Genomic DNA, 27078 nt, shown 5'->3' on the forward strand with positions numbered 1-27078 from the left:
AGTATTCCCTTTGAGTCAGGAACCAAAACGTCTCTATAGTGACCCGTGAATGAGTTGTCTTCAGCATTCGGTCACGTGACAGCTCGATCAGCTTTTCGATTTCACTTATCGGCATGTCTACTGAGCCAGGATCACAGTCAAATGGATTTAGCTGATTGGGTCACTCATCTGTAGAATGTTTTTGTATTTCCCCTGCATGCTTGCCTTCAGTTTCCCAAATATGTCTGTTACACAGAAAGTCAAAGTCCGTTTTTTTTTTTACATCCATTGCAAATGACAACAGTTCCTCTCTCAATTCGAAAAATCTTTCCAACACTCCCCCTTGATAACCATCAAGGCTTGGTGTGATTTACATTTTTTTTTGATCAGGCTCTTATCCCATAAGTCCACGTAGTTTTGTGAACTGGCGTGCACAATGTAGTTTACAATCAAAATTACCTTCTGCATATCTCCACGCTCAGCACTTTTTCTACCAGTTGCTCTCGGTGTATCCATTATAGCTCAGTGGGTGTATCATACAAAACATCCATATGGCAGAGGGAGACACATTCATAACCTGGAGTGCAGAGGCCTTCCCGCCGTCCCGTGATAGATGGAGCCCCATCTGTGCAAAAGCCCACCATTCGATCCCATGGAATCTGTTTTTCGTGAACAATATGTCCCCGTGAATAGCATCACCGACATGTAGTGAACAAAAGTTAATGTATCTTGGCCCTTACAGCTAACGTCCATTTGGAGAGCATGAGGTGGGAAGTTTTTGAGTTGTTCAGTCAGTTTCCTCTTGATTTTCTAGCTATAGCATCAATTCTTAGTTTCACAGTGTTAACTGACAAATGTATTGATGTGAGTTTCTGTGCCTCTGCCTCCCCACACATTGTTCTCACCATATCAATTGCGGCCGATAATATCAAAGGCTCTGCAATAGTGTGTGATTTCATAGCGTAGCGGGCTTAGCCGTTCACCATGGGAATGATTCAAGATCAACGGTCAAGTGCAGGCTTTTCCCACGATCTAAGGGCGCTCTCTGGTTGAATTTTCTGCTGTTAAAAATCTGTACCATTTTGAAAATCGACCACTTTAGGCTGCCATTGATAGCCATGATGTTTTATGCCATTTCAATTAGTTATAATACAGAGTAATAATGTTTGGTGGCCGTTATTATCAGACCATCTGGAAAAAACACACCCTGGAAATTATTAAAAATAACTGTTTTAAGTGAAATATTAGCTTTTGCTGGGAGTTTAAAAAAAAAGCAAATATGTAAAAAGCTACAGAAGTTCTATCAACACATTGCCTGTAGTACTCGTGCTTCAAAGACTCTCAACCATAGTTACTCTCCCTTCTGGAATGGCTCCAATGCCCTCCCCTGCCCTCCCAACGGCAAATCAGATCACGACTCCATCCTGCTCCTCTCTTCCTATAGGCATAAACTAAAACAGGAAGTACCTCTGCTAAGGTCTATTCAACTCTGGTCTGACCAATTGGAATCCATGTTTCAAGATTTTTTGATCATGTGGACTGGGATATGTTCTAGGTTGCCTCTGACAATAACATTGACATGGTGACTGAGTTCATCAGGAAGTGTATATGGTATGTTGTTCCCACTGTGACTATAAAACCCTTGAGAAAGTATTCACCTCCTTGGCATTTTTCCTATTTTGTTTCCTTACAACCTGGATTTACAATGGATTTTTTTGGGGGTTTTGTATCATTTGATTTACTCAACATGCCTACCGCTTTGAAGATGCAAAATATTTTTTTTATCGTGAAACAAGCAAGAAATACAACAAAGAAACAGAAAACTTTGAAGAGCCACCAGTTACAGCAATTACAGCTGCAAGTCTATTGGGTGTCTCTATAAGCTTGGCACATCTAGCCACTGGGATTTTTGCCCATTCTTCAAAGCAAAACTGCTCCAGCTCCTTCAAATTGGATGGGTTCTGCTGGTGTACAGCAATTTTATTCTCAATTGGATTGAGGTCTGGGATTTGACTAGGCCATTTCAAGACATTTAAATGTTTCCCCTTTAACCACTCAAGTGTTGCTTTAGCAGTATGCTTAGGGTTATTGTCCTGCTGGAAGGTGAACCTCAGTCTCAATTCTCTGGAAAACTGAAAACAGGTTTCCCTCAATAATTTACCTGTGCTTAGCACCATCCATCATTCCTTAAATTCTGACCCGTTTCCCAGTCCCTGCCAATGAAAAACATCCCCACAGCATAATGCTGCTACCACCATCCTTCACGGTGGGGATGGTATTCTCGGGGTGATGAGAGGTGTTGGGTTTGCACCAGACCTTTCCTTTCCTTTCCTTTGCACCAGACCTTTCCAAAATGCTCAATTTTACATTTATCTGACCAGAGTTTCCATATGTTTGGGGAGTCTCCCACATGCCCTTTTGCGAACACCACACGTGTTTGCTTATTGTTTTCTTTAAGCAATGGCTTTTTTTCTGGCCACTCTTCTGTAAAGCCCAGCTCTGTTGAGTGTACGGCTTAAAGTGGTCCTCTGTACAGATACTCCAATCTCCGCTGTGGAGCTTTGCAGCTCCTTCAGGGTTATCTTTGGTCTCTTTGTTGCCTCTCTGATTTGTTGCCTGGTCTGTGAGTTTTGGTGGGTGGCCCTCACTTGGCTGGTTTGTTGTGGTGCCATATTCTTTCCATGTTTTAATAATGGATTTAATGGTGCTCTGTGTGATGTTCAAAGTTTCAGATATTGTTTTATAACCCAACCCTGACCTGTTTGGAGAGCTCATTGGTCTTCATGGTGCTGCTTGCTTGGTGGTGCCCATTGCTTAGTGGTGTTGCAGACTCTGAGGCCTTTCAGAACAGGTGCATATATATACTGAGTTCATGTGACAGATCATGTGACACTTAGATTGTACACATGTGGACTTTGTTTAACTAATTATGTGACTTCTGAAGGTAATTGGTTGCACCAGATCTTATTTGGGAGCTTCATAGCAAAGGGGGTGAAAAACAAACGGTTGCTTTCTCCAGTGCTTGAGCTCTCACCAATCTGCCTTTTTATCTCATCGTATTCTCTCCTGTTTCTGTCTGTGCACATTTCAGAAAAGTCTGTATTGAAAGTATTTTTATGTCTTATCAGTCATTTTTGTATATGTAAATTATTTTTCTGTCTTTCATTAATTATAGGAAAAACAAGAAGGGGGCTTTATGCTGAGCATAATATAATGTTGGGCCCATGTTTCATGAGCTGGAATAAAAATCTCAGAAATTGTCCATAATGTATACACAAAACATTATTATTTAGCATACATTTTGTGCACACATTTTTTTTTACAACCCGGTTAGTCAGCATTTTTCCTTGGCGGAGATAATCCATCTACCTGACAGGTGTGACATATCAAGAAGCTGATTAAACCGCATAATCATTACACAGGTGCACCTTGTGCTGGGGACAGTAAAAGGCCACTCTAAAATGTGCAGTTTTGTCACACGACACAATGGCACAGATTTCTCACATTTTGAGGGAGCAGGGCATTTGGCATGCTGACTGCAGGAATGTTCAACAGAGCTGTTGCCAGAGAATTGTGTGTTCATTTATCTACCATAAGCTGCCTCCTATGCCATTTTAGAGAATTTGGCAGTACATCCAACCGGCCTCATAACCACGCCAGCCCAGGACCTCCACATCCAGCTTCTTCACCCGCGGGATCATCTGAGGGGGGGGGGGGTGCTGAGGAGTATTTATGTTTACAGTTATTTATATAAAGCTCTTTTGTGGGGAAAAACTCATTCTGATTGGCTGGGCCTGGCTCCCCCAGTGGGTGGGTCTGGCTCCCAAGTGGGTGGGCCTATGCCCTCCCAGGCCTACCCATGGCTGCACCCTTGTCCAGTCATGTGAAGTCCATAGAATAGGGCCTAATGAATTCATTTCAAATGACTGATTACGTTTTTATGAACTGTAACTCAGTAAAATCTTTGAAATTGTTGCATTTAGATTTTTGTTCAGTATATAGTTGAGATTGGTTAATGTTGATGTTTCAGTTCCAATGTCTTTCTCAAGATCAGTTTCAATGATCAATGCACTTGGCAAACATAAGTAAGCTCTAAAATGAAATAAATATTTCTTGTGTTTGTCAGTACTGTGACATGGAACAGCCTGGCCATCCCCGACACCCACTGTTCGCCAGACGGGGAGGGATACCTGTGTCCTTTGGGCTTTAAGTGTGTGGACTTGGAAGAACTGGGGCTCAGCAGACAGGAGCTGGGCTACAGCGGCTTCAACGAGCTCGGTACATGCACACACACGCATGCCCACGGGTGTACCCCCACATACACATGCACACGGGTGTACCCCCACACGCACATGCATGCATGCACACAGCATTTCTAGCTTTGTACGTTCAGCTTAGTAACTGCTGTCTGAATAACTTTGAGTTTTATTTGTACAACTACCAATTTAGATGATAAAATGCCAAGGCTGTTATCTGAGTGTTAGAGCTGTGCTACAGTGGCTTCATCAACCGGATATACAGATTACACCTCTGCTGGAACACCTTTGTTGGTTTACATCCCTGCATAAATTAATCAGACCAAGAATGTTGAGGGTTATCATGGTGCTTCCCAAAAAGGTAGGTCGGTTCCATAGAAATAGAATAGGGATTCTATTTCTTAGCATTTCCATGGACATTCCTGGAGTGGATTGTGGCTGGTCTTTCCTGGGTTCTTTTCTCAGAAGCAGAAAAAGCTACAAAATAAATAAAAAATGCTTCTACATGAGCCTTGGTCTGGGGTTCTGGCCATCTTAGCGGCGGGATTCATTCTTATCACCTGAACGGAGCCCAAATCCAGTGTCGGATACTCTGAGCAGTGGCTCTAATCTCTAAATAGCCAGATAAGGATAGAAAGAGAGATAGGGATGGATACAGAGAGGGTAGAGGGAGAGAGAGCGCTTATTAACAGACCTTGACAGACTGGGCATGCAGGCCTGGATTCTGTTAAGACTTTACTTCTCTCTCTGTTCTCTCTATTTCTCCGTCTCTCAATCCCTCTCTTGATTAGTAGTATTTTCTGGAGGAAGAAGTGCATCCCTGTCTACCAGTGTGTTTACTTCATGCATTGTAGTGACCACAAACACACTGCTCTTGGGTAGTTGAAGCCCCGCTCTTTCCCTCTCTTCTGTTTATGTATTACTGACCTTGTTTATCGTTTATAGAATGATACCATGTTATTCAATCATGTTGCATAGCCTTGTTATTATGGCACTTACATAGACTACATACAATGCATTCGGAAAGTATTCAGACCCCTTTACTTTTTCCACATTTTGTTAAGTTACAGCCTTATTCTAAAATTGATGAAATTGTGTTTTACCCCTCATCAATCTACACACAATATCTCATAATGACAAAGCAAAAAAAAGTTTTTAGAAATTTGTGCAAATGTATTAAAACGATAACAACTGAAATATCACATTTACATAAGTATTCAGACCCTTTACTCAGTACTTTGTTGAAGCACCTTTGTCAGTGATTACATCCTCAAGTCTTCTTGGGTATGACTCTACAAGCTTGGCACACCTGTATTTGGGGAGTTTCTCCCATTCTTCTCTGCAGATCCTCTCAAGCTCTGTCAGGTTGGATGGGGCACTCCCCAAATACAGGTGTGCCAAGAGAATAGCGGCCCAGCTATTTTCAGGCCTCTCCAGAGATGTTCGATTGGGTTCAAGTCCGGGCTCTGGCTGAGACTTGTCCCGAAGCCACCCCTGCCCTGCCTTGGCTTGGTTGTGTGCTTAGGGTCGTTGTCCTGTTGGAAAGTAAGCCTTCGCCGCAGTCTGAGGTCCTGAGCTACCTGGAGCAGGTTTTCATCAAGGATGTTCCGTTCAACTTTCCCTTGATCCTGACTAGTCTCACAGTCCCTGCCACTGAAAAACATCCCCACATCATGATGCTGCCACCACCATGCTTCACAGTAGGGATGGTGCCAGGTTTCCTCCAGACGTGACGCTTGGCATTCAGGCCATAGAGTTCAATTTTGGTTTTATCAGACCAGAGAATCTTGTTTCTCATGGTCTGAGAGTCTTTAGGTGCCTTTTGGCAAAATCCAAGTGGCCCGTCATGTGCCTTTTACTGAGGGTTGGCTTCCGTCTGGCCACTCTACCATAGAGACATGATTGGTGGAGTGCGGCAGAAATGGCTGTCCTGAAAGGTTCTCCAATCTCCATAGAGGAACTCTGGAGCTCTATCAGAGTGACCATTGAGTTCTTGGTCATCTCCCTGACCAAGGAACTTCTCCCCGATTGTTCAGTTTGGCCGGTCGGCCAGCTCTAGGAAGATTCTTGGTGGTTCCAAACTTCTTCCATTTAAGAATGGAGGCCACTGTATTCTTGGACATTTAATGATGCAGAAATGCTTTGGTACCCTTCTCCAGATGTGTTCCTCAACACAATCCTGTCCCGGTGCTTTTCGGACAATTCCTTCAACATCATGGCTTATTTTTTGCTCTGAAATGCAATGTCAACTGTGGGACCTTTAAATAGACATGTGTGTGCCATTCCAAATCATATCCAATCAATTGAATTTACCACAGGTGGACTCCAATCAAGTTGTAGAAACATCTCAAAGATGATCAATGGAAACAAGATGCACCTGAGCTCAATTTCAAGTGTCATAGCAAAGGGTCTGAATATAAATAAGGTATAAGAGCATCTGCTAAATGACTTAAATGTAAATGTAAATGTATTTTGGTTTGTTTTTTTAGTAAATGTGCAAAAAATTCTAAACCTGTTTTAGCTTTGTCAATATGGGATATTGTGTGTAGATAGAGGACATTTAATAAAAAATAAAAAAAATAATTTTAGAATAATGCTCTAACATAACGAAATGTGGAGAAACGGAAGGGGTCTGAATATTTTACGGATGCACTGTATCTGTCTGACACCGATGCATGGAGATAATTATGATCTGTCTGGGTGCGATGGAAGTCTTTGTGCAGTGGGATGTTTTGGTTCACTGAAAATGTAAACAAAAGTTTCTTATTGGACTAATCCCTCCCTGTTTTAGTCGGTTTTCTTTAATTGGTGCCCAATGAACATGACCACGTTTTTAGACACCGGTTATTACTCACAATGCTTTCATTACTGTGTTTGAGAAACAATTTTACCAGCCCAGAAGATGTGGACAAGGAACCAAAGAGACCACACACACTTTTTGAATTTGTAAATTTAATAAGGTTATTTTCCCATGGTAGTTAGGTGTGGAGTTTGGCGTTAGCAAACAATGTATTTCACATTTAACAGCAACACGAGTGCAAATGATAGACAACAAATACAGAGAGAGAGTGTGTGTGTGTGTGTGTGTGTGTGTGTGTGTGTGTATGTGTGTGTGTGTGTGTGTGTGTGTGTGTGTGTGTGTGTGTGTGTGTGTGTGTGTGTGTGTGTGTGTGTGTGTGTGTGTGTGTGTGTGTGTGTGTGTGTGTGTGTGTGTGTGTGTGTGTGTGTGTGTGATCAGTCAAGTGTGCAGAGGTCCTCTGGTCTTCTACCTCCAAGTTCTTGTCTTGACTGCATCAAGCCAGTTTGAGATTACAGTTTTAACTGAAGCTGAAGCTACCCCTTAACTCTAGTGACATAAAGTGTGTGTGAGTGACATGGTGACTTGTTTCCCGGTACAGTGGCAGCACCCCACAGTAAACAACATGAGACAAGGGATGCAAGGGGGTTTCATAGAAACATTTTAAAAATGTACGGCCCATTGGACATTCCATTAGATCAGAAGGAAACTATAGACTAGAAAGTGACACTGTCAGTATACTGTCATTATTACTGCACATGCTTACATGTCAACATAAACAAACCAATGTAAAAGGAATATGCCCAATTTCTAATTCAGTGATTGCATTTGGTAATGTTCATGATTTACTACAACTAAGCGCTGGAAACAAGTGTAAGATAAGGTTGGATGGTGGAATGAATCTGTCGATGTTTTAAATTGTATGTCCCGATGTAATTAAACGGTTAAAAAACAACCTTCAAGCTTCTTTATTGGGAAGTCATGTGTAGGTATCATCCTCAAAAGGGATGACTGTTTTATGGCTCCTCGTCAGCTCCAAGGAATCTCTTTCATACAAAATGACAAGGGAATCGCAAGGTATTGTGTTTGGGGTGAACGGGAGGATCTGAAGGAGACTTTTTAATTGGTTACACGGAGGCCTTTGTATAACGCAAATAGTTGATCTAAACGTGCGTGTAGTATGCATGTAGCTCAACATGGGACCACCTAACTTTCTTTCTTTCTGTCTCACTCTCTCGTCTCTGAGCCTATCTCCTTCTCTCTCGCTCTTTTTCTCTCACCCTTTCTTTCTCGCTCCCTCTCAATGAAATACATTTTAATAGAAAGATGCTTTGTTATGCATTATAGAATTACTCTTATTGCCAAAACAACTCAAAGGGTTGTAAGAGACTGAATCTTTCTTCAGAATTGGCAAGCAATTTAACAACTACAAATTGAATCAACAATTTGACCTCACTCTCTCCCTCTCTCCAGGTACCAGTATCTTCACCGTGTACGAGGCAGCCTCTCAGGAGGGCTGGGTGTTCCTTATGTACAGAGCCATCGACAGTTTCCCTCGCTGGCGCTCCTACTTCTACTTCATCACGCTCATCTTCTTCCTCGCCTGGCTTGTCAAGGTACAAGAGACAGATTTATCTGACTTGCTACGATCCCGTCCCTTTTGACTGGTACAGTTATACTCCCTGTCATCCTATGGAAGGATACAGTTTGTCTGGTAAAAGAGAATGGACCGTAGCAGGCCAGATAAAAGTGTCACTCGTATCTTGTGTGAGGAGACTCTTCTCCTGTGTGGTCCTGTTTGGAACAGTTGGTAAGAGTATGGGGTTAGCAACGCCAAGGTCATGGGTTTCATTTCCCGCTTGGCCACCTACAAAAACATATGCACTCACCGTTAGTAGACACTTTGTATACAAGTGTCTGGTAAATTGCATATATGCATATATGAGCTAAGTATTTGGACAGTGACACATTTTTGATTGTTTTGGCTCTGCACTCCAGCACTTTGGATTTAAAATGATGCAATGTTTCTGAGGTTAAAGTCAGTTGAGGGTATTTCCATCCATATCGGGTGAAGAGTCACAGCACTTTTGTACATATTCTCCCCATTTGGACAAATTCACGTATGTGTATTAAAGGTCCCCTATTCCGAACACACAACGACTACATCAAGTTTGTGACTACAATCTTGTCAATGTTTTTTTTGTGTTTCAGATTATTTTGTGCCCAATAGAAATGAATGGTAAATAATGTCGTTTTTCATTTTGGATTCACTTTCATTGCAAATAAGAATATAATATTTGTCTAAATACTTCTACATGCTACAATGGTTATGGATAATCATGAATGCATCGTGAATAATGATGAGTGAGGCACACATATCATACCCCCAAGACATTCTAACCTCTCACCTTTACCAATAGCAGGGGGGGGGGTGGTTAGCATTTTCTGCGGGGGTATGATATTTATGTCTCTAACTTTCACCTCATAGTCATTGTATCATTTCAGATCCAAAGTGCCAAACTACAGAGCCAAAACAACCCAAATGTGTCACTGTCCAAATACTTCTGGAGCCTCACTGTATGTATTATTCTCTCCATCTTTCTGAATGTGATCTCTTCTGTCGGGTGTGTGGCACAGTAGATTCCTCCAGTCTAGACAAAGACATTCACACCGGTGTTGTTTGCTCACTTCCAATCCCTCAAGAGTTTCTCTTTCTATTTATCTCTCTCCCTGCATCTCCTCGTTTCTTTCCACCTCACCCCTCCCTCTCGCTCTGTCTCCGTCTCGCTTTCTCTCACTCAGAATGTTTTCATTGCGGTCATCATTGAAACGTTTGCTGAGATCAGAGTTCAGTTCCAGCAGATGTGGGGGTCCCGGAGCAGCACCACCTCTACTGCTACCACACAGGTACTGTTACACACACACACACACACACACACACACACACACACACACACACACACACACACACACACACACACACACACACACACACACACACACACACACACACACACACACACACACACACACACACACACACACACACACACTTCAATCAGAGCCACATTAGAGTATGTATTTATAAAGCCATAACACTGTCAAATTATCAAATAACATCACAGGTAGGAGACTTCCGGTTGTTCAGAGTAAGACTTGCTCACTGGGCTGAGCAAACAAAGCCAGGGCAGAAACATTGCTATGTCAGGTTTGATTAAATCTGCTCCTCCAGTCTCAATGTAACTGGTTCATCTGCCCACTCTTCATTGGTATCCCAGCTGCCTGAACAATATCATGGCGAGGAGAGAGGACATTTTCTATTTCCCTTTCTCTCCTGGCTTATTGAAATAAGGGCTTGCAATCAGATTTAATTCAGCAAATGCACTATCCTACCCTCTGGGGTTCAGTGCATATGCCCAGTGTTTGAAAATGCATATTTAATGTGAAAATGGCCTTTCTCTCATCCATACTATTGACTCTCATGACTCTCAAATGTAATGATGATTAGTTATGCAAATTAACAGGTTTGGGGCGGAATGTCAGACATCATATGGAGCGATGGTTAGAGGACTGGAAAGGGCAGGAATGGCATAATACACACACACACTTAAAAAAACAAACAATTAATTTGCTGCTTTGTAGAGATTTCTACTTTCTTTAACTTTTAACATTGCTTTGGGAAAGGGACTGTATTTTATGTATAATATGTGCTGCATGGAGAAAATCATGCCTTTCTGAAATTAAAATGCATGACCCACCCTTAACACTTGAACCACTAAAGCAGTCTTTACGCTGCCATTTTTATTACGTTATTCTCCCTCTGTCCTTCACTTTTACTAAATAAGTCTATATAACACGCAGTAGGCGTTAGAATCATAATATCACAAACAGAACTGGAGTTCTGTCAGGACCTTTAGGAGGGCATGACATTTTTTTGAAAGGTTTTCACCCATTGTCCCTCCTTCTCCCAACAGTAGGGCCTGCTTTGCTCCTTCTCCCAACAGTAGGGCCTGCTTTGCTCCTTCTCCCAACAGTAGGGCCTGCTTTGCTCCTTCTCCCAACAGTAGGGCCTGCTTTGCTCCTTCTCCCAACAGTAGGGCCTGCTTTGCTCCTTCTCCCAACATTAGGGCCTGCTTTGCTCTTTCTCCCAACAGTAGAGCCTGCTTTGCTCCTTCTCCCAACAGTAGGGCCTGCTTTGCTCCTTCTCCCAACAGTAGGGCCTGCTTTGCTCCTTCTCCCAACAGTAGGGCCTGCTTTGCTCCTTCTCCCAACAGTAGGGCCTGCTTTGCTCCTTCTCCCAACAGTAGGGCCTGCTTTGCTCCTTCTCCCAACAGTAGGTCCTGCTTTGCTCTTTCTCCCAACAGTAGAGCCTGCTTTGCTCCTTCTCCCAACAGTAGGGCCTGCTTTGCTCCTTCTCCCAACAGTAGGTCCTGCTTTGCTCTTTCTCCCAACAGTAGAGCCTGCTTTGCTCCTTCTCCCAACAGTAGGGCCTGCTTTGCTCCTTCTCCCAACAGTAGGGCCTGCTTTGCTCCTTCTCCCAACAGTAGGGCCTGCTTTGCTCCTTCTCCCAACAGTAGGGCCTGCTTTGCTCCTTCTCCCAACAGTAGGGCCTGCTTTGCTCCTTCTCCCAACAGTAGGGCCTGCTTTGCTCCTTCTCCCAACAGTAGGGCTTGCTTTGCTCCTTCTCCCAACAGTAGGGCCTGCTTTGCTCCTTCTCCCAACAGTAGGGCCTGCTTTGCTGCTTCTTCCGACAGTTGAAAGTGCAGAGCCCAGCTGATAATCATCCAGATAATTGCCTCGAAACCTAAACTATACCGAATCTAATTTCACACATATAACAGATGAAATAATTGAAGTAAAGTATTATGGGGGAGAATGGGGGAGTTGATGAGCGAGGGGAAGCGAACGATGCATAATTATGTAATCACCAATTGTGAAGTAAGAACAGAGAGGGCCATACTATTGTATTCTTCCATTCTATTCATAATCTTAAAATGGTATGTACCCTATATCAGTCCACCGAATAAAATAAGTCTTATCTGTGTACTCTGGCATACTTGGAGTAGGCTACACAATGAGGGTGTGCAAGGGGAGAAATGTAACCATGGACAAGTTATACACCTCACTGTCTTAGGGAACAAGTTTCTTGCAAAGAAAACAAATCTATGAACAATGTGAGATGGGATATCGCTCCCTCTGTGCAAAATAAGGCACCTGCACAGCCGTTGTACTCCAAAACGGTGCTGAAGAATGACAAGACAATGGGAATACAATAAAGGGAACACAATTAAGAGAAAACCAGAGACAACTTTGTTTGGTTGTAGTGCAAATGAATGTCTAAGTGTGTCACGCAAGTGAAAGATACGAAAACAGCTAAATGAAATCCAACTGATGCCATTGTGTGAAGATGCACACAATATAAGCACAAGCTGACAATCATTTACTATTTGACTGCTGTCATATCGACTTATATTCATTATAATTCTATTATAGCTTTTGTGCCGAGGCACTCCGCTAATAAAATTGATTGTCCACTTGAATTTGAGCTTTTTTACATATAGGCTACAGTAACATAAACTAATGAAAATCATATTGTGTTATTTGAAATAAAATGCGAATCATATTCTAATGTTCATAAACACAACCAAATGCCTACATTTTGATCTCACTCCTAGGACAGACCAGAGACTTAGATTTGTAATTTGGCTAAGTGTTTTTCACCTCGAGCCATTATGTGTCAGCATTGTGATTATGATAGCGCACAGGGCTGTGGGCCTGAAGGTTGTTGGTTCGCCGACCACTGTGGACCAACTTACTCTCGGATCTTGACATCAATCTGATTTCAGTTCGCAACCCTGATAACTGGTTTTACACAAAATGACAGAATTGGAGCGGATTGTTGTAAGCCTATTTATCAGTTTGTCCTACCTTCATTGGGCAATATCATTCCTCTGTCACGTTCCTCTTTTACAATTTATTTCCAAATGTATGCACATAGCCTGTCTTGGAAAATTACCTTTAGGAGCAGTACGATTCGCATGCTAAAACAAATTAATATAGTCTATCAATGTTTATTTCCAGTCAATGTATATGTATATCTGATGTATTTTTATACTGAACAAAAATATAAACACAACATGCAACAATTTCAACGATTTTACAGAGTTACATATAAGGAAATCAGTCAATTGAAATAAATGCATTAGTCGCTAATCTATGGATTTCACGTGACTGGGCAGGGGCCACTGGGGAGCCAGGCCCAGCCAATCAGAATGAGTTTTTCCCAACAAAAGGGCTTTATTACAAACATAAATACTCCTCAGTTTCATCAGCTGTCCGAGTGGCTGGTCTCATACAATCCCATAGGTGAAGAAGCCGGATGTGGAGGTCCTGGGCTGGCGTGGTTACACATGGTCTGTGGTTGCGAGGCCAGTTGGACATTCTGCCAAATTCTGTAAAACAACGTCGGAGACTACTTATGGTAGAGACGGGACATTAAATTATCTGGCGACATCCCTGGTGGACATTCCTGCAGTCAGCATGCCAAGTGCACGCTCCCTCAAAACTTGAGACATCTGTGGCATTGTGTTGTGTGACAAAACTGAGTGAATCAAGTGCACTATACAGGCCTGTGTGTTTTTGAGTATGGGTGTGTGTATGGGTATATAGCCTGGCAGAGTGAGTGGAGCGGTATGCCAGTGTTCAAACAGACTCCAAGTGTTCACACACACAGCTCTTCCAGATATTTGGCCGGCTGTCAGCGCAGAGCCAGTCACAGCCTACAGGAGTCCTGTGTAGCTCAGTTGGTAGAGCATGGCGCTTGTAACGCCAGGGTAGTGGGTTCGATCCCCGGGACCACCCATACGTAGAATGTATGCACACATGACTGTAAGTCGCTTTGGATAAAAGCGTCTGCTAAATGGCATATATATTATTATTATATATAGATAGGGCAAATGACAGACATACACATGAGTCATACTGAGATTGTGTGTGTGTGTGTGTGTGTGTGTGTGTGTGTGTGTGTGTGTGTGTGTGTGTGTGTGTGTGTGTGTGTGTGTGTGTGTGTGTGTGTGTGTGTGTGTGTGTGTGTGTGTGTGTGTGTGTGTGTGTGTGTGTGTGTGTGTTTGTTTTTGGGTGGGTAGGTGGGTGTGTATTGTTGTACGGGCCTGGCAAAGAGTAGAGCAGTATGTCAGTGTTCACACACACATTTATGTTGATTTTTTAAAATCTTTTGTAGTTTCACTATTAGCACATCGTTACAACACTGTATATATACATAATATGACATTTGAAATGTCCCTATATTATGCCCCTATAACAGCTAACAGGGATCCTAATAAAATACCAAGAGTGAGAAGGTGTGAACACTGGCATACTGCTTCACTCTCTCTGCCAGGTCCATATACCCTCACATCCACCAAACACACACACAGACAGAAAGTGAGACAGACCTGCCCATCAGCGTAGCGGATCTGACTTTGTTGACATAAGACAACACAGCACACATTTATTTACTTGAAAATTACTGCACCGAACATCTTAGCAAGATGTAAAATTGCACAGTTGGCTTGGCATCACAGCCCTATGGCCTTCTAGAGTTTCATTTGGTCTTTCCTTGGGGATGCCAATCGAGCCAGAGGAGGGTGAAGTGGGAGGAATGGATGAAAAGGGAGATAATTGCTATGCTTGTGATGCATGGTTGTATCACCTATACTTCAGTTAACTGCACCCGTTGTTGGCTTAGAATAAAAGTTTGTATTAAGCTACCTAAATGGAAAACAAGACTAAGGGGTGTAGGTAGGGAGAAGGAGGAAAGGGGAGAGGAGGCATAGGACAGGTGTAGAATCAAGAAAGGAGGAAATGATAGGGAGGAGGGTAGAAGAGAGATGGGAGTAGAAGGAGGAGTAATGAAAACAGGGATAGGAGAAGGTAGAAAAATAGGATGGACGAGGTGTAGGTATATGAGAGAAATAACCATTCTCGACCATACGACTACTTATTTTAGAATTTTCACAGCAAGAATCAGGACACAGTGAATCGGGTCAGGGAATACAAATGTTTTCTGTTCTAAACGTAGCTCATCCTTTTCAAAGATTGAACAGCACTTATTTGTCTTCTTACCTCTTCCCAATTCTCCCGAGAAAAGGTTGAACCTAAAAGTGTTGGTGGTTGTCTAATCTCTCTACCAAAAAAACCATTGTTAAAAGTTAACCGAAAGTAGAAATCTCTACAAAGCAACCAAGGAATCATGGCTCTTTAAAAGGAAGGTATAATTGTATTCTGTAACAAAGTCTTCTGTAGCCTTTCTCCACTTTAATGGGTTCTTGTTGTGTATTAGTGTTGGGTTGACTCCCACATTATAGCAGTGCATTTTAATGGTGCCTTAGTCCCTCTGCATCATAACACGGACAGATCATTGGAGGTTAGAAGTACATTATTTCTTTAGCTTCCGCCATCAAAATAATACAAATTCAAGGAAATGCTTGTTTGTGTAGCATTTTAAGTTTGGTTTCAATACATTTAACATTTTATCTCAAATATTTACCACATCGAAGTTCATGATCCAACCGTAAAATGTATTTCATGTTGTGGTTGTTGATTGTATGTCTGTATTCTTATGCAGATAGTCAAATATCAATATCCCACTTACTGTGGAGGTTTGAGCTTTACCATTCACATCTAATTTACGACAGTGAAGGTTTATAGAGCGATTTCAGTGCCAACAGAAATTTTATTTGAATTCTATAGTTTTTCCGTTGTATAGGATATGGAATTTTATATTTTTTCATTTGGAATGCACAAATTGAATCATTGCATTCATGAATTTAACTTCTATTTCATGATTTGAAACTGATTTTAACAAATATTTCATTCAGTTTTAAAAATCCATTTCAATTGAATATTCAAATGCAATATTTATAAAGCATTTATAGAGTAAATTCAGTTTCAGTATGGTAGATATGGTAGATTGCATTCATTGTCTGTGAATCAAGTTTACAAACTATAATTTCAAGTTTATCGAAGTTTCTCATATTCAACTTCTCAGATGCATTCAGTTTTCAAATTTAGTTATCACATTCAGGTTCAAAACCAGAGACAACATCCTGGTACTTTGCCAGCCAGGAAAGGTAGATCAGAACATATAGAATCAAACGCTCTCTGTGGTAAACAGAAGCTTCTGGCGGATTCTGAAGCCAATGTGGCAGTTCCTATGAATTTGTCTCTAGCATTTGAACCGTTTTGGTTTGAACCAGATCTCCTGGATATCACAAGGCTGTGTTAGCCACTTAGTTAAAGCCTATAGGGATAAGTTCAGGAAGTTCATGTAAAGGACAACATGCTGCCTACTTGACAAGTACCTCTTTCCCCTGTTTCAACTAATACCGAGATGCAAACCTTGAACCGCTGCCTCGCAAATGCATGTAACCACCATTCTGAAGCGTTCCAACCCGCCGTGCTATTAAAAAGGGCCTTCTTCAATTGTGCAAAAGGCTGGGGAGTAAGTTTCACCGATCCCCATCTGCTACACTAAGTCTTCAAGATCCAGTAAGGTTACTCATCAAAAGAGCGTAGTCTGGTGATACATGCTTATGTGATTAGCAACCTTGCCTGAGACGTGAAGACGTGTTAGTTTGACGTGTTAGTTTGTGTCCAGTGGAGGTTGGTGACGTTTAAGATGAGGGACAATTATGAAAAAAATGTATGAGCACGGCCTTATTTCTATTACAGCATATTGGATGATTGTCATTCCTATTCCATTCCTCCAGCTCAATATAACATCGATAGGTTAGGCTACTACATGATACATAAACATTTTCCCTATACCCATCATGAGGTTGCTACAACCTAGATTACGAATTAAAGTTTACAACGTAGCTACACAGGTCGAGAGACAAATTGGAGTAATGGTGGCAGACTGACATATTCAATACCGCCTTGCAGACTCTTGCCTGTATGTAGCTGATCTAGGGTGTAATCACTAGTCCAAACAGTTGCAATTGAGAGTTTCTATTAGACAAATTCAGGTATGTCTTTTCCTTTCCGTTTGCTTCCGTTTAAGAAATGCTTTTCAACAGAATCGACAGAATGAATACACCGCTGATCACCTGCACACACAGTTCACTTTCATAGCAGCCACATACAAACAGCCTAATCACTTTTCTCATTGTATAATTCCTGCTCGCATCTCTCCTCTTCTCATCTTTTCCCTTCGCTTGTGGACTTCAGCGCACAACACAACAGCTGTCTGTGACCAGGTGAAAAAACCTTTCCAAGCCAAACCTTCATACATAACTGCTAACCACTACACACAGCCTACATCTTGATCACTATATTAGCTAAAGTCATAGGCAACATAGCTACTAGAACTAAAGCGGTAGTAAACCCAATACAATAATGTAGTACAGTGTACAGCAAGCAGTTTAGCAGTTACACCGGCAGGCCACGGTGGCAATACATTAATAAAACCAAAAGCTACGTTACAGCCTTATAAAATTGTTGATCTACACACAATAACCCATAATGACAAAGCACAAACAGGTTTTTAGAAATAACTGAAATATCACAAATTCAAATTAAATCAAATGTATTTATATAGCCCTTCGTACATCAGCTGATATCTCAAAGTGCTGTACAGAAACCCAGCCTAAAACCCCAAACAGCAAGCAATACAGGTGTAGAAGCACGGTGGCTAGGAAAAACTCCCTAGAAAGGCCAAAACCTAGGAAGAAACCTAATGAGGAACCAGGCTATGTGGGGTGGCCAGTCCTCTTCTGGCTGTGCCGGGTGGAGATTATAACAGAACATGGCCAAGATGTTCAAATGTTCATAAATTACCAGCATGGTCAAATAATAATAGGCAGAACAGTTGAAACTGGAGCAGCAGCACGGACAGGTAGACTGGGGACAACAAGGAGTCATCATGTCAGGTAGTCCTGAGGCATGGTCCAAGGGCTCAGGTCCTCCGAGAGCGAGAAAGAAAGAGAGAAAGAGAGAATTAGAGAGAGCATACTTAAATTTACACAGGACACCGGATAGGACAGGAGAAGTACTCCAGATATAACAAACTGACCCTAGCCCCCCAACACATAAACTACTGCAGCATAAATACTGGAGGCTGAGACAGGAGGGGTCAGGAGACACTGTGGCCCCATCAGATGACACCCCCGGACAGGGCCAAACAGGAAGGATATAACCCCACCCACTTTGCAAAAGCACAGTCCCCACACCACTAGAGGGATATCTTTAGCCACCAATTTACCATCCTGAGACAAGGCCGAGTATAGACCACAAAGATCTCCTCCACGGCACAACCCAAGGGGGGGCGTCAACCCAGACAGGAAGATCACATCAGTGACTCAACCCACTCAAGTGACGCACCCCTCCTAGGGACGGTAATGAAAGAGCCCTAGTAAGCCACTGACTCAGATGCAGAGAATCCCGGTGGAAAGAGGGGAACTGGCCAGGCAGAGACAGAGCCTTTCTGTTCACCTTCACACTCCTGGGCCAGACTACACTCAATCATATGACCCACTGAAGAAATTAGTCTTCAGTAAAGACTTAAAGGTTGAGACCGAGTTTGCGTCTCTTACATGGGTTGGCAGACCATTCCATAAAAATGGAGCTCTATAGGAGAAAGCCCTGCCTCCAGCTGTTTGCTTAGAAATTCTAGGGACAATTAGGAGGCCTGCGTCTTGTGACCGTAGCGTACGTGTAAGTATGTACCGCAGGACCAAATCAGAGAGAGAGGTAGGAGCAAGCCCATGTAATGTTTTGTAGGTTAGCAGTAAAACCTTGAAATCAGCCCTTGCCTTGACAGGAAGCCAGTGTAGCCAGTGCAGTGTAGTGAGGCTAGCACTGGAGTAATATGATCACATTTTTTGGTTCTAGTCAGGATTCTAGCAGCTGTAGTTAGCACTAACTGAAGTTTATTTAGTGCTTTATCCGGTAGCCGGAAAGTAGAGCATTGCAGTAGTCTAACCTAGAAGTGACAAAAGCATGGGATTAATTTTTCTGCATCATTTTTGGACAGAAAGTTTCTGATTTTTGCATTGTTACGTAGATGGAAAAAGCTGTCCTTGAAACAGTCTTGATATGTTCTTCAAAAGAGAGACTAGGGTCCAGAGTAACACCGAGGTCCTACACAGTTTTATTTGAGACGACTGTACAACCATTAAGAGTAATTGTCAGATTCAACAGAAGATCTCTTTGTTTCTTGGGACCTAGAACAAGCATCTCTGTTTTGTCCGAGTTTAAGTAGAAAGTGTGCAGCCATCCACTTCCTTATGTCTGAAACACATGCTTCTAACGAGGACAATTTTGGGGATTCACCATGTTTAATTGAAATGTACAGCTGTGTGTCATCCGCATAGCAGTGAAAGTTAACATTATGTTTTTGAATGACATCCCCAAGAGGTAAAATATATAGTGAAAACAATAGTGGTCCTAAAACGGAACCTTGAGGAACACCAACATTTTCAGTTGATTTGTCAGAGAACAAACTATTCACAGAGACAAACTGATATCTTTCCGACAGATAAGATCTAAACCAGGCCAGAACTTGTCCGTGTCGACCAATTTGGGTTTCCAATCTCTCCAAAAGAATGTGGTGATCGATGGTATCAAAAGCAGCACTAAGGTCTCAGAGCACGAGGACAGATGCAGAGCCTCGGTCTGATGCCTTTAAAAGGTCATTTACCACCTTCACAAGTGCAGTCTCAGTGCTATGATGGGGTCTAAAACCAGACTGAAGCATTTCGTATACATTGTTTGTCTTCAGGAAGGCAGTGAGTTGCTGCGCAACAGCCTTTTCTAAAAATGTTGAGAGGAATGGAAGATTCAATATAGGCCGATAGTTTTTTATATTTTCTGGGTCAAGGTTTGGCTTTTTCAAGAGAGGCTTTATTACTGCCACTTTTAGTGAGTTCGGTACACATCCGGTGGATAGAGAGACATTTATTATGTTCAACATAGGAGGGCCAAGCACAGGAAGCAGCTCTTTCAGTAGTTTAGTTGGAATAGGTTCCAGTATGCAGCTTGAAGGTTTAGAGGCCATGATTATTTTCATCATTGTGTCAAGAGATATAGTCCTAAAACACTTGAGTGTCTCTCTTGATCCTAGGTCCTGGCAGAGTTGTGCAGACTCAGGACAACTGAGCTTTGAAGGAATACGCAGATTTAAAGAGGAGTCCATAATTTGCCTTCTAATAATCATGATCTTTTCCTCAAAGAAGTTCATGAATTTATTACTGCTGAAGTGAAAGCCATCCTCTCTTGGGGAATGCTGCTTTTTAGTTAGCTTTGCGACAGTATCAAAAAGGAATTTCGGATTGTTCTTATTTTCCTCAATTAAGTTGGGAAAATAGGATGATCGAGCAGCAGTAAGGGCTCTTCGATACTGCACGGTACTGTCTTTCCAAGCTAGTCGGAAGACTTCCAGTTTGGTGTGGCGCCATTTCCATTCCAATTTTCTGAATGCTTGCTTCAGAGCTTGGGTATTTTCTGTATACCAGGGAGCTAGTTTCTTATGAGAAATGTTTTTAGGGGTGGTATTGTGCAAGGTTAAATTGAGTTCCTCAGTTAGGTGGTTAACTGATTTTTGTCCTCTGGCGTCCTTGGGTAGACAGAGGGAGTCTGGAAGGACATCAAGGAATCTTTGTGTTGTCTGTGAATTTATAGCACAACCTTTCATGTTCCTTGGTTGGGGTCTGAGCAGATTATTTGTTGTAATTGCAAACGTAATAAAATGGAGGTCCGATAGTCCAGGATTATGAGGAAAAACATGAAGATCCACAACATTTATTCCGTGGGACAAAACTAGGTCCAGAGTATGACTGTGATTGTGAGTAGGTCCAGAGACATGTTGGACAAATCGATGATGGCTCCGAATGCCTTTTGGAGTGGGTCTGTGGACTTTTCCTTGTGAATATTAAAGTCACCAAAGATTAGAATATTATCTGCTATGACTACAAGGTCCGATAGGAATTCAGGGAACTCAATGAGGAACGATGTAGATGGCCCAGGAGGCCTGTAAACAGTAGCTATAAAAAGTGATTGAGTAGGCTGCATAGGTTTCATGACTAGAAGCTCAAAAGACGAAAACGTCATTTTTTTTGTAAATTGAAATTTGCTATCGTAAATGTTAGCAACACCTCCGCCTTTGCGGGATGCACTGGGGATATGGTCACCAGTGTAGCCAGGAGGTGAGGCCTCATTTAACACAGTAAATTCATCAGGCTTAAGCCATGTTTCAGTCAGGCCAATCACATCAACATTATGATCAGTGATTAGTTCCTTGACTATAATTTCCTTTGAAGTAAGGTATCTAACATTAAGTAGCCCTATTTTGAGATGTGAGGTATCATGAACTCTTTCAATAATGACAGGAATGGAGGAGGTCTTTATCCTAGTGAGATTGCTAAGGCGAACACCGCCATGTTTAGTTTTGCCCAACCTAGATCGAGGCACAGACACGGTCTCAATGGGGATAGCTAAGCTGACTACACTGACTGTGCTCGTGGCAGACTCCACTATGCTGGCAGGCTGGCTAACAGCCTGCTGCCTGAACTGCACCCTATTTCATTGTGGAGCTAGAGGAGTTAGAGCCCTGTCTATGTTGGTAGATAAGATGAGAGCACCCCTCTAGCTAGGATGGAGTCCGTCACTCCTCAGCAGGTCAGGCTTGGTCCTGTTTGTGGGTGAGTCCCAGAAAGAGGGCCAATTATCTACAAATTCTATCTTTTGGGAGGGGCAGTAAACAGTTTTCAACCAGTGATTGAGTTGTGAGACTCTGCTGTAGAGCTCATCACTCCCCCTATCTGGGAGGGGGCCAGAGACAATTACTCGATGCCGACACATCTTTCTAGCTGATTTACACACTGAAGCTATGTTGCGCTTGGTGATCTCTGACTGTTTCATCCTAACATCGTTGGTGCCGACGCGGATAACAATATCTCTATACTCTCTACACTCGCCAGTTTTAGCTTTAGCCAGCACCATCTTCAGATTAGCCTTAACGTCGGTAGCCCTGCCCCCTGGTAAACAGTGTATGATCGCTGAAAGATTCGTTTTAAGTCTAATACTGTGGGTAATGGAGTCGCCAATGACTAGAGATTTCAATTTGTCAGAGCTAATGGTGGGAAGCTTCGGCATCTCAGACCCCGTAACGGAGAAGTAGAGACCAGAGAAGGCTCGGCCTCTGACTCCGACCCGTTGCTTAACTTCTTGCGTCGAGCCATCCCGGATCCGGTATCGTGACTACAGCCTCAAGCTCATTACCATAACGCAACGTTAACTATTCATGAAAATCGCAAATGAAATGAAATGAATCTATTTGTTCTCAATCTTAGCCTTTTGTTAACAACACTGTCATCTCAGATTTTCAAAATATGCTTCTCAACCATTGCAAAACAAGCATTTGTGTAACAGTATTGATAGCTAGCGTAGCATTTAGCATAGCATTTAGCGTTAGCATTCAGCAGGCAACATTTTCACAAAAACCAGAAAAGCATTCAAATAAAATCATTTACCTTTGAAGAACTTCGGATGTTGTCAATGAGGAGACTCAGATAGCAAATGTTCAGTTTTTCCTAAAATATTATTTGTTTAGGACAAATCGCTCCGTTTTCTGCGTCACGTTTAGCTACGAAAAAAACCTGTATCCAGGATTGTGTAAATCTATCCGCAAGCTCATTAGCATAACACGACGTTAACTATTCATGAAAATCGCAAATGAAATGAAATTAATCTATTTGCTCTCAAGCTTAGCCTTTTGTTAACAACACTGTCATCTCAGATTTTCAAAATATGCTTTTGAACCATAGCTAAACAAGCATTTGTGTAACAGTATTGATAGCCTAGCATAGGATTATGCCTCTCTTTCAGCATGCAACATTTTCCACAAAAAAAACAGAAAATAATTCAAATATAATAATTTACCTTTGAAGAACTTCAGATGTTTTGCTTTGACATGCACTGTCGACTGTGGGACCTTATATAGGCATGTGTGTGCCTTTCCAAATCATGTCAATTCAACAGAATTTACCACAGGTGGACTCTCAAGTTGTAGAAACATCACATGGATGATCAATGGAAGCAGGATGCACCTGAGCTCAATTTTGTGTCTCATAGCAAAGAGGTGGAATACTTGTGTAAATAAGGTATCTGTTTTTTATTTTTAATGCATTTGGATACATTTCTAAAAACCTGTTTTGGCTTTGTCGTTATGGGTATTGTGTGTTGATAGCTGATGAATTGTTTTTTTTCTTCCCATCAATGTTAGAATAAGGCTGCAATGTGCAAAGTGGAAAAGTCAAGGGGGCTGAATATTTTTCAAAGCCACCTTAAATATTGAATTTGAATATTAAATCAAATTGAAATAAAAAATGTTAACTTAATTCAATTCAGTTTCAAATCATGAAATACAAATTCAATTTATGAATTCAATGATTTAATTTGTGCATTCCCAATTCCAAAATATGACATTCAAATTCTAGAGTCTAATACAAAGTAAACATTGGTACTGAAATCTCTCCATAATGTTTTTCAAAATCTAAAAACATTTTTAGATCTGAAACAACAGTATTTTTTCCTCAAATAAAATAGCTTGTGTTGGGGACTCCCGAGTGGCGCAGCGGTCTAAGGCACTGCATTGCATGCAGTAATACTACGGTCACGGGAGGGTTTGGCTGGTGGGGCTTAACTTGGTTCGTCGCACTCTAGCGACTCCTTGTGGTGGGTCAGGTGCCTGCGAGCTGACCTCGGATGCCAGTTGAACAGTGTATCCTCCGACATGTTGGTGCGGCTGGCTTCTGGGTTAAGCTGGCGGGTGTTAAGCAGCGCGGTTAGGCTGGTCATCTTTTGGAGGACGCATGACTCCACCTTCTCCTCTCCCGAATCTATTGGGGAGCTGCAGCGATGAGCCAAGTTCGAATAATTGGGGAGAAAAAAGGGGTAAATACCCCACAAAAATTGCTTGGTTGTCATATGTTCCTCAGTGAGCAATTTGTTTACGTCCTGGTAAATGCCCCTGGCGTCAAGACGGAGAGTTCTACGACCTTGAAAACAATTAATATTTTCTGTCGCTATCAAATGTAATTATCTTCATGGTGTCACGCCCCAGTCTTTTATTTATTTAGAGACAAAAAAAGGCAATTAGTCGGCGCAATACGGCAAGCTGTCAGTCACAGGGGCTAGCGCAATACGCCTTTTACTGTTTTCGTTTGACTCGATTGGAAGAAGACTGATATTCCACTAATAAATGGGGGTCCTTGGGGACTGGGAGGATGTATGACTTATCAATCATAGAGCATGTATGAAATGACACCCTATTCCCAAAATATATAGATTTCTTTCCCCAGACCTTTTCAAGTGACACCCTATTTCCCATAAAGGCCACTTCTTTTGAACAGAGTTTTTTTTTTTTTTTGAGCCACCGGCTCAAAAATTGTGCACTACATGGGGAATAGGGTGTCAGATGAGCACCTCTGCAGATCTGAGATTACACATCCATCATTACATTGTATTTGAGTACAGCAGTGTATGCTATTAAACACTGATTGACACAACTGAGGGGAAAGGACCTGGGTTTTCAATAATTCTTTCAGAGTATCTTTCAGAGTTTTTGCTGCTGACAAAAGCATGTGTTGATTTTTGAACATACGCACAGCAAAGTCATGGTGCATTTTTTCAGATGAATGTGTAGGTTGACTGTGTCTTTTCAATTTAGCCCAAACTGGCAAGACTGGTACTCCTCTGCCTCCTATCCCAGTCACCTCTCCTCCTGCCCACAAGCCTGGATGTTAGTCTGTTTATGCTTGTAGCCAACCTGTCTATGTTTTGGGGGGCAATGTAGCATTGTTGATTGAAATGTTGGTCAGGCAGCCAGACAGGCTGTCCATACAACTGTCAGAATACAGTATGTACACATACACACGTGTGTATGCACATGCACAGACACACAAACAGACAAGTATGTTTGTTTGACACGGATGGGAACAGAACTCACAACGTCCTTAGTCTCCGTTCCAAAAACAGTATGTGTTTGAAAGGGTGTGTGTGTAATCATGCGTGTATGTATTTGTGATTGATGCAACTCCACAATCCAGCTGCCTGGTGTGTTTGAGACCCTTAGATGTGTGTGTGTGTGTGTGTGCGTGTGTGTGTGTGTGTGTGTGTTAGAGCCTGTGGCTATGTGTGCGGTCCCTCATGTTGTGTCTTACTGGTCACAGATGTTCCATTAGGACTGCCGTAGGGTGTGTGTCTGTTAAAATGTGTGTACATGCTTATTCTGACAGTTGTGTGTGTGCATGACGGCTTTTGTGTGTGTCTAACGTCTTGTGTTTGTGGTCGCAGATGTTCCACGAGGACTCGGCTGGAGGATGGCAGCTTGTTGCTGTGGACGTCAACAAACCACATGGCCGCGCACCAGCCTGCCTCCAGGTACAGACCTCTGAGATAATAGCAGCACCACTGTCATCACTCCTGAACATATCACATGAACACACAGACATGCGTGCACGCCCCAAACAAGGCCAAATTCTGTTCCAATACAAATTCTTTGGGGGCAGAGCTCATTCGAATTAAACCCATTGTGCTTTGCAAGTGTTCATTTTATATTTACATATGAGTAATGTAGCAGATGCTCTTATCCATAGCGACTTAAAGGCTCTTCATGGTCAATCCAAGGTTTGCAGTGGCCGTACAGCATTTTCTGCGATGTGGCCTCCACAGAAGTATTAGAATTTCATACTTGCGCTTCGAGGAGCTGTCATACGCAACCAATAAATTGATCTGCACCGCACCGCTCATAGTGATTCAGGGCTAATCGCTATAGCCATCCAGCAAATTACAAGCAACTGGCTAAACAAAAAGACAAGATGTTGGAGTCTGTTTCCCGGTGCTTGACATAGGAGCTCAGCCAAGATTGCATGAAGTAAAGCGGTTGCACTGTTTTTCCCACCTGCATCTCCATCCCTATTTCCCCCCAGCAAAATTAGCCTACATTTAGGCTATTGTTTTAGTTTAGTTTATTTTATTTTATTTTTACAGGGACAGTGCACATTAATCAACGTTTCAGTAAAAGTGCCGGTTTTAGCCAGCCGGCTAATTTTCAACCGCAGTCCCTGGGCAGGTTATTAAAAACAATTACAATATAGACAATAGCACCATAGACATAGCAACATAGCAACATAGGACAAGCAAGACATAGCATACAGACAGAGCAACATAGAACAAAAAGCAGTTTCTATGTGTATTTCACACTATGTTGAGGTAAAGGATTATAATGCTTGTATGGAGGTCAAACCCCAACACATGTTCATGTCATCAGCCAGCTGCATACGGTTAAAAACTACTTTGACTACCAACACTGATTTCTGCATATTAGCTATGCTACCAGCTTATATGAACAGTAGTTGGCATTTAGCACTCACTTTCTCTAAACCTGAAAAGGGACAACGAATTACATTTACATTTAAGTCATTTAGCAGACGCTCTTATCCAGAGCGACTTACAAATTGGTGCATTCACCTTATGAGATCCAGTGGAACAGTCACTTTACAATAGTGCATCTAAATCTTAAAGGGGGGGGGAGAGGGAATACTTATCCTATCCTAGGTATTCCTTAAAGAGGTGGGGTTTCAGGTGTCTCCGGAAGGTGGTGATTGACTCCGCTGTCCTGGCGTCGTGAGGGAGTTTGTTCCACCATTGGGGGGCCAGAGCAGCGAACAGCTTTGACTGGGCTGAGCGGGAGCTGTACTTCCTCAGTGGTAGGGAGGCGAGCAGGCCAGAGGTGGATGAACGCAGTGCCCTTGTTTGGGTGTAGGGCCTGATCAGAGCCTGGAGGTACTGAGGTGCCGTTCCCCTCACAGCTCCGTAGGCAAGCACCATGGTCTTGTAGCGGATGCGAGCTTCAACTGGAAGCCAGTGGAGAGAACGGAGGAGCGGGGTGACGTGAGAGAACTTGGGAAGGTTGAACACCAGACGGGCTGCGGCGTTCTGGATGAGTTGAAGGGGTTTAATGGCACAGGCAGGGAGCCCAGCCAA

At 42.4% G+C, this 27078-nt stretch overlaps 1 protein-coding gene across 3 annotated transcripts in view; it reads left to right on the forward strand.

Annotated features, from left to right (window-relative positions):
- Positions 1 to 27078, forward strand: part of nalcn (sodium leak channel, non-selective) — a 286480-nt gene that overhangs the window by 45134 nt on the left and 214268 nt on the right. For all 3 annotated transcript variants that reach the window (XM_046358989.1, XM_046359008.1, XM_046358998.1), the window contains 4 exons: positions 4106 to 4257; positions 8506 to 8648; positions 9835 to 9939; positions 25387 to 25473. In XM_046358989.1, the coding sequence (XP_046214945.1) occupies positions 4106 to 4257; positions 8506 to 8648; positions 9835 to 9939; positions 25387 to 25473 (487 nt within the window). The remainder of the gene's footprint in view (positions 1 to 4105; positions 4258 to 8505; positions 8649 to 9834; positions 9940 to 25386; positions 25474 to 27078) is intronic.

The sequence above is a fragment of the Oncorhynchus gorbuscha genome, linkage group LG01 (assembly GCF_021184085.1).
Source record: "Oncorhynchus gorbuscha isolate QuinsamMale2020 ecotype Even-year linkage group LG01, OgorEven_v1.0, whole genome shotgun sequence".
Lineage (NCBI taxonomy): Eukaryota > Metazoa > Chordata > Actinopteri > Salmoniformes > Salmonidae > Oncorhynchus > Oncorhynchus gorbuscha.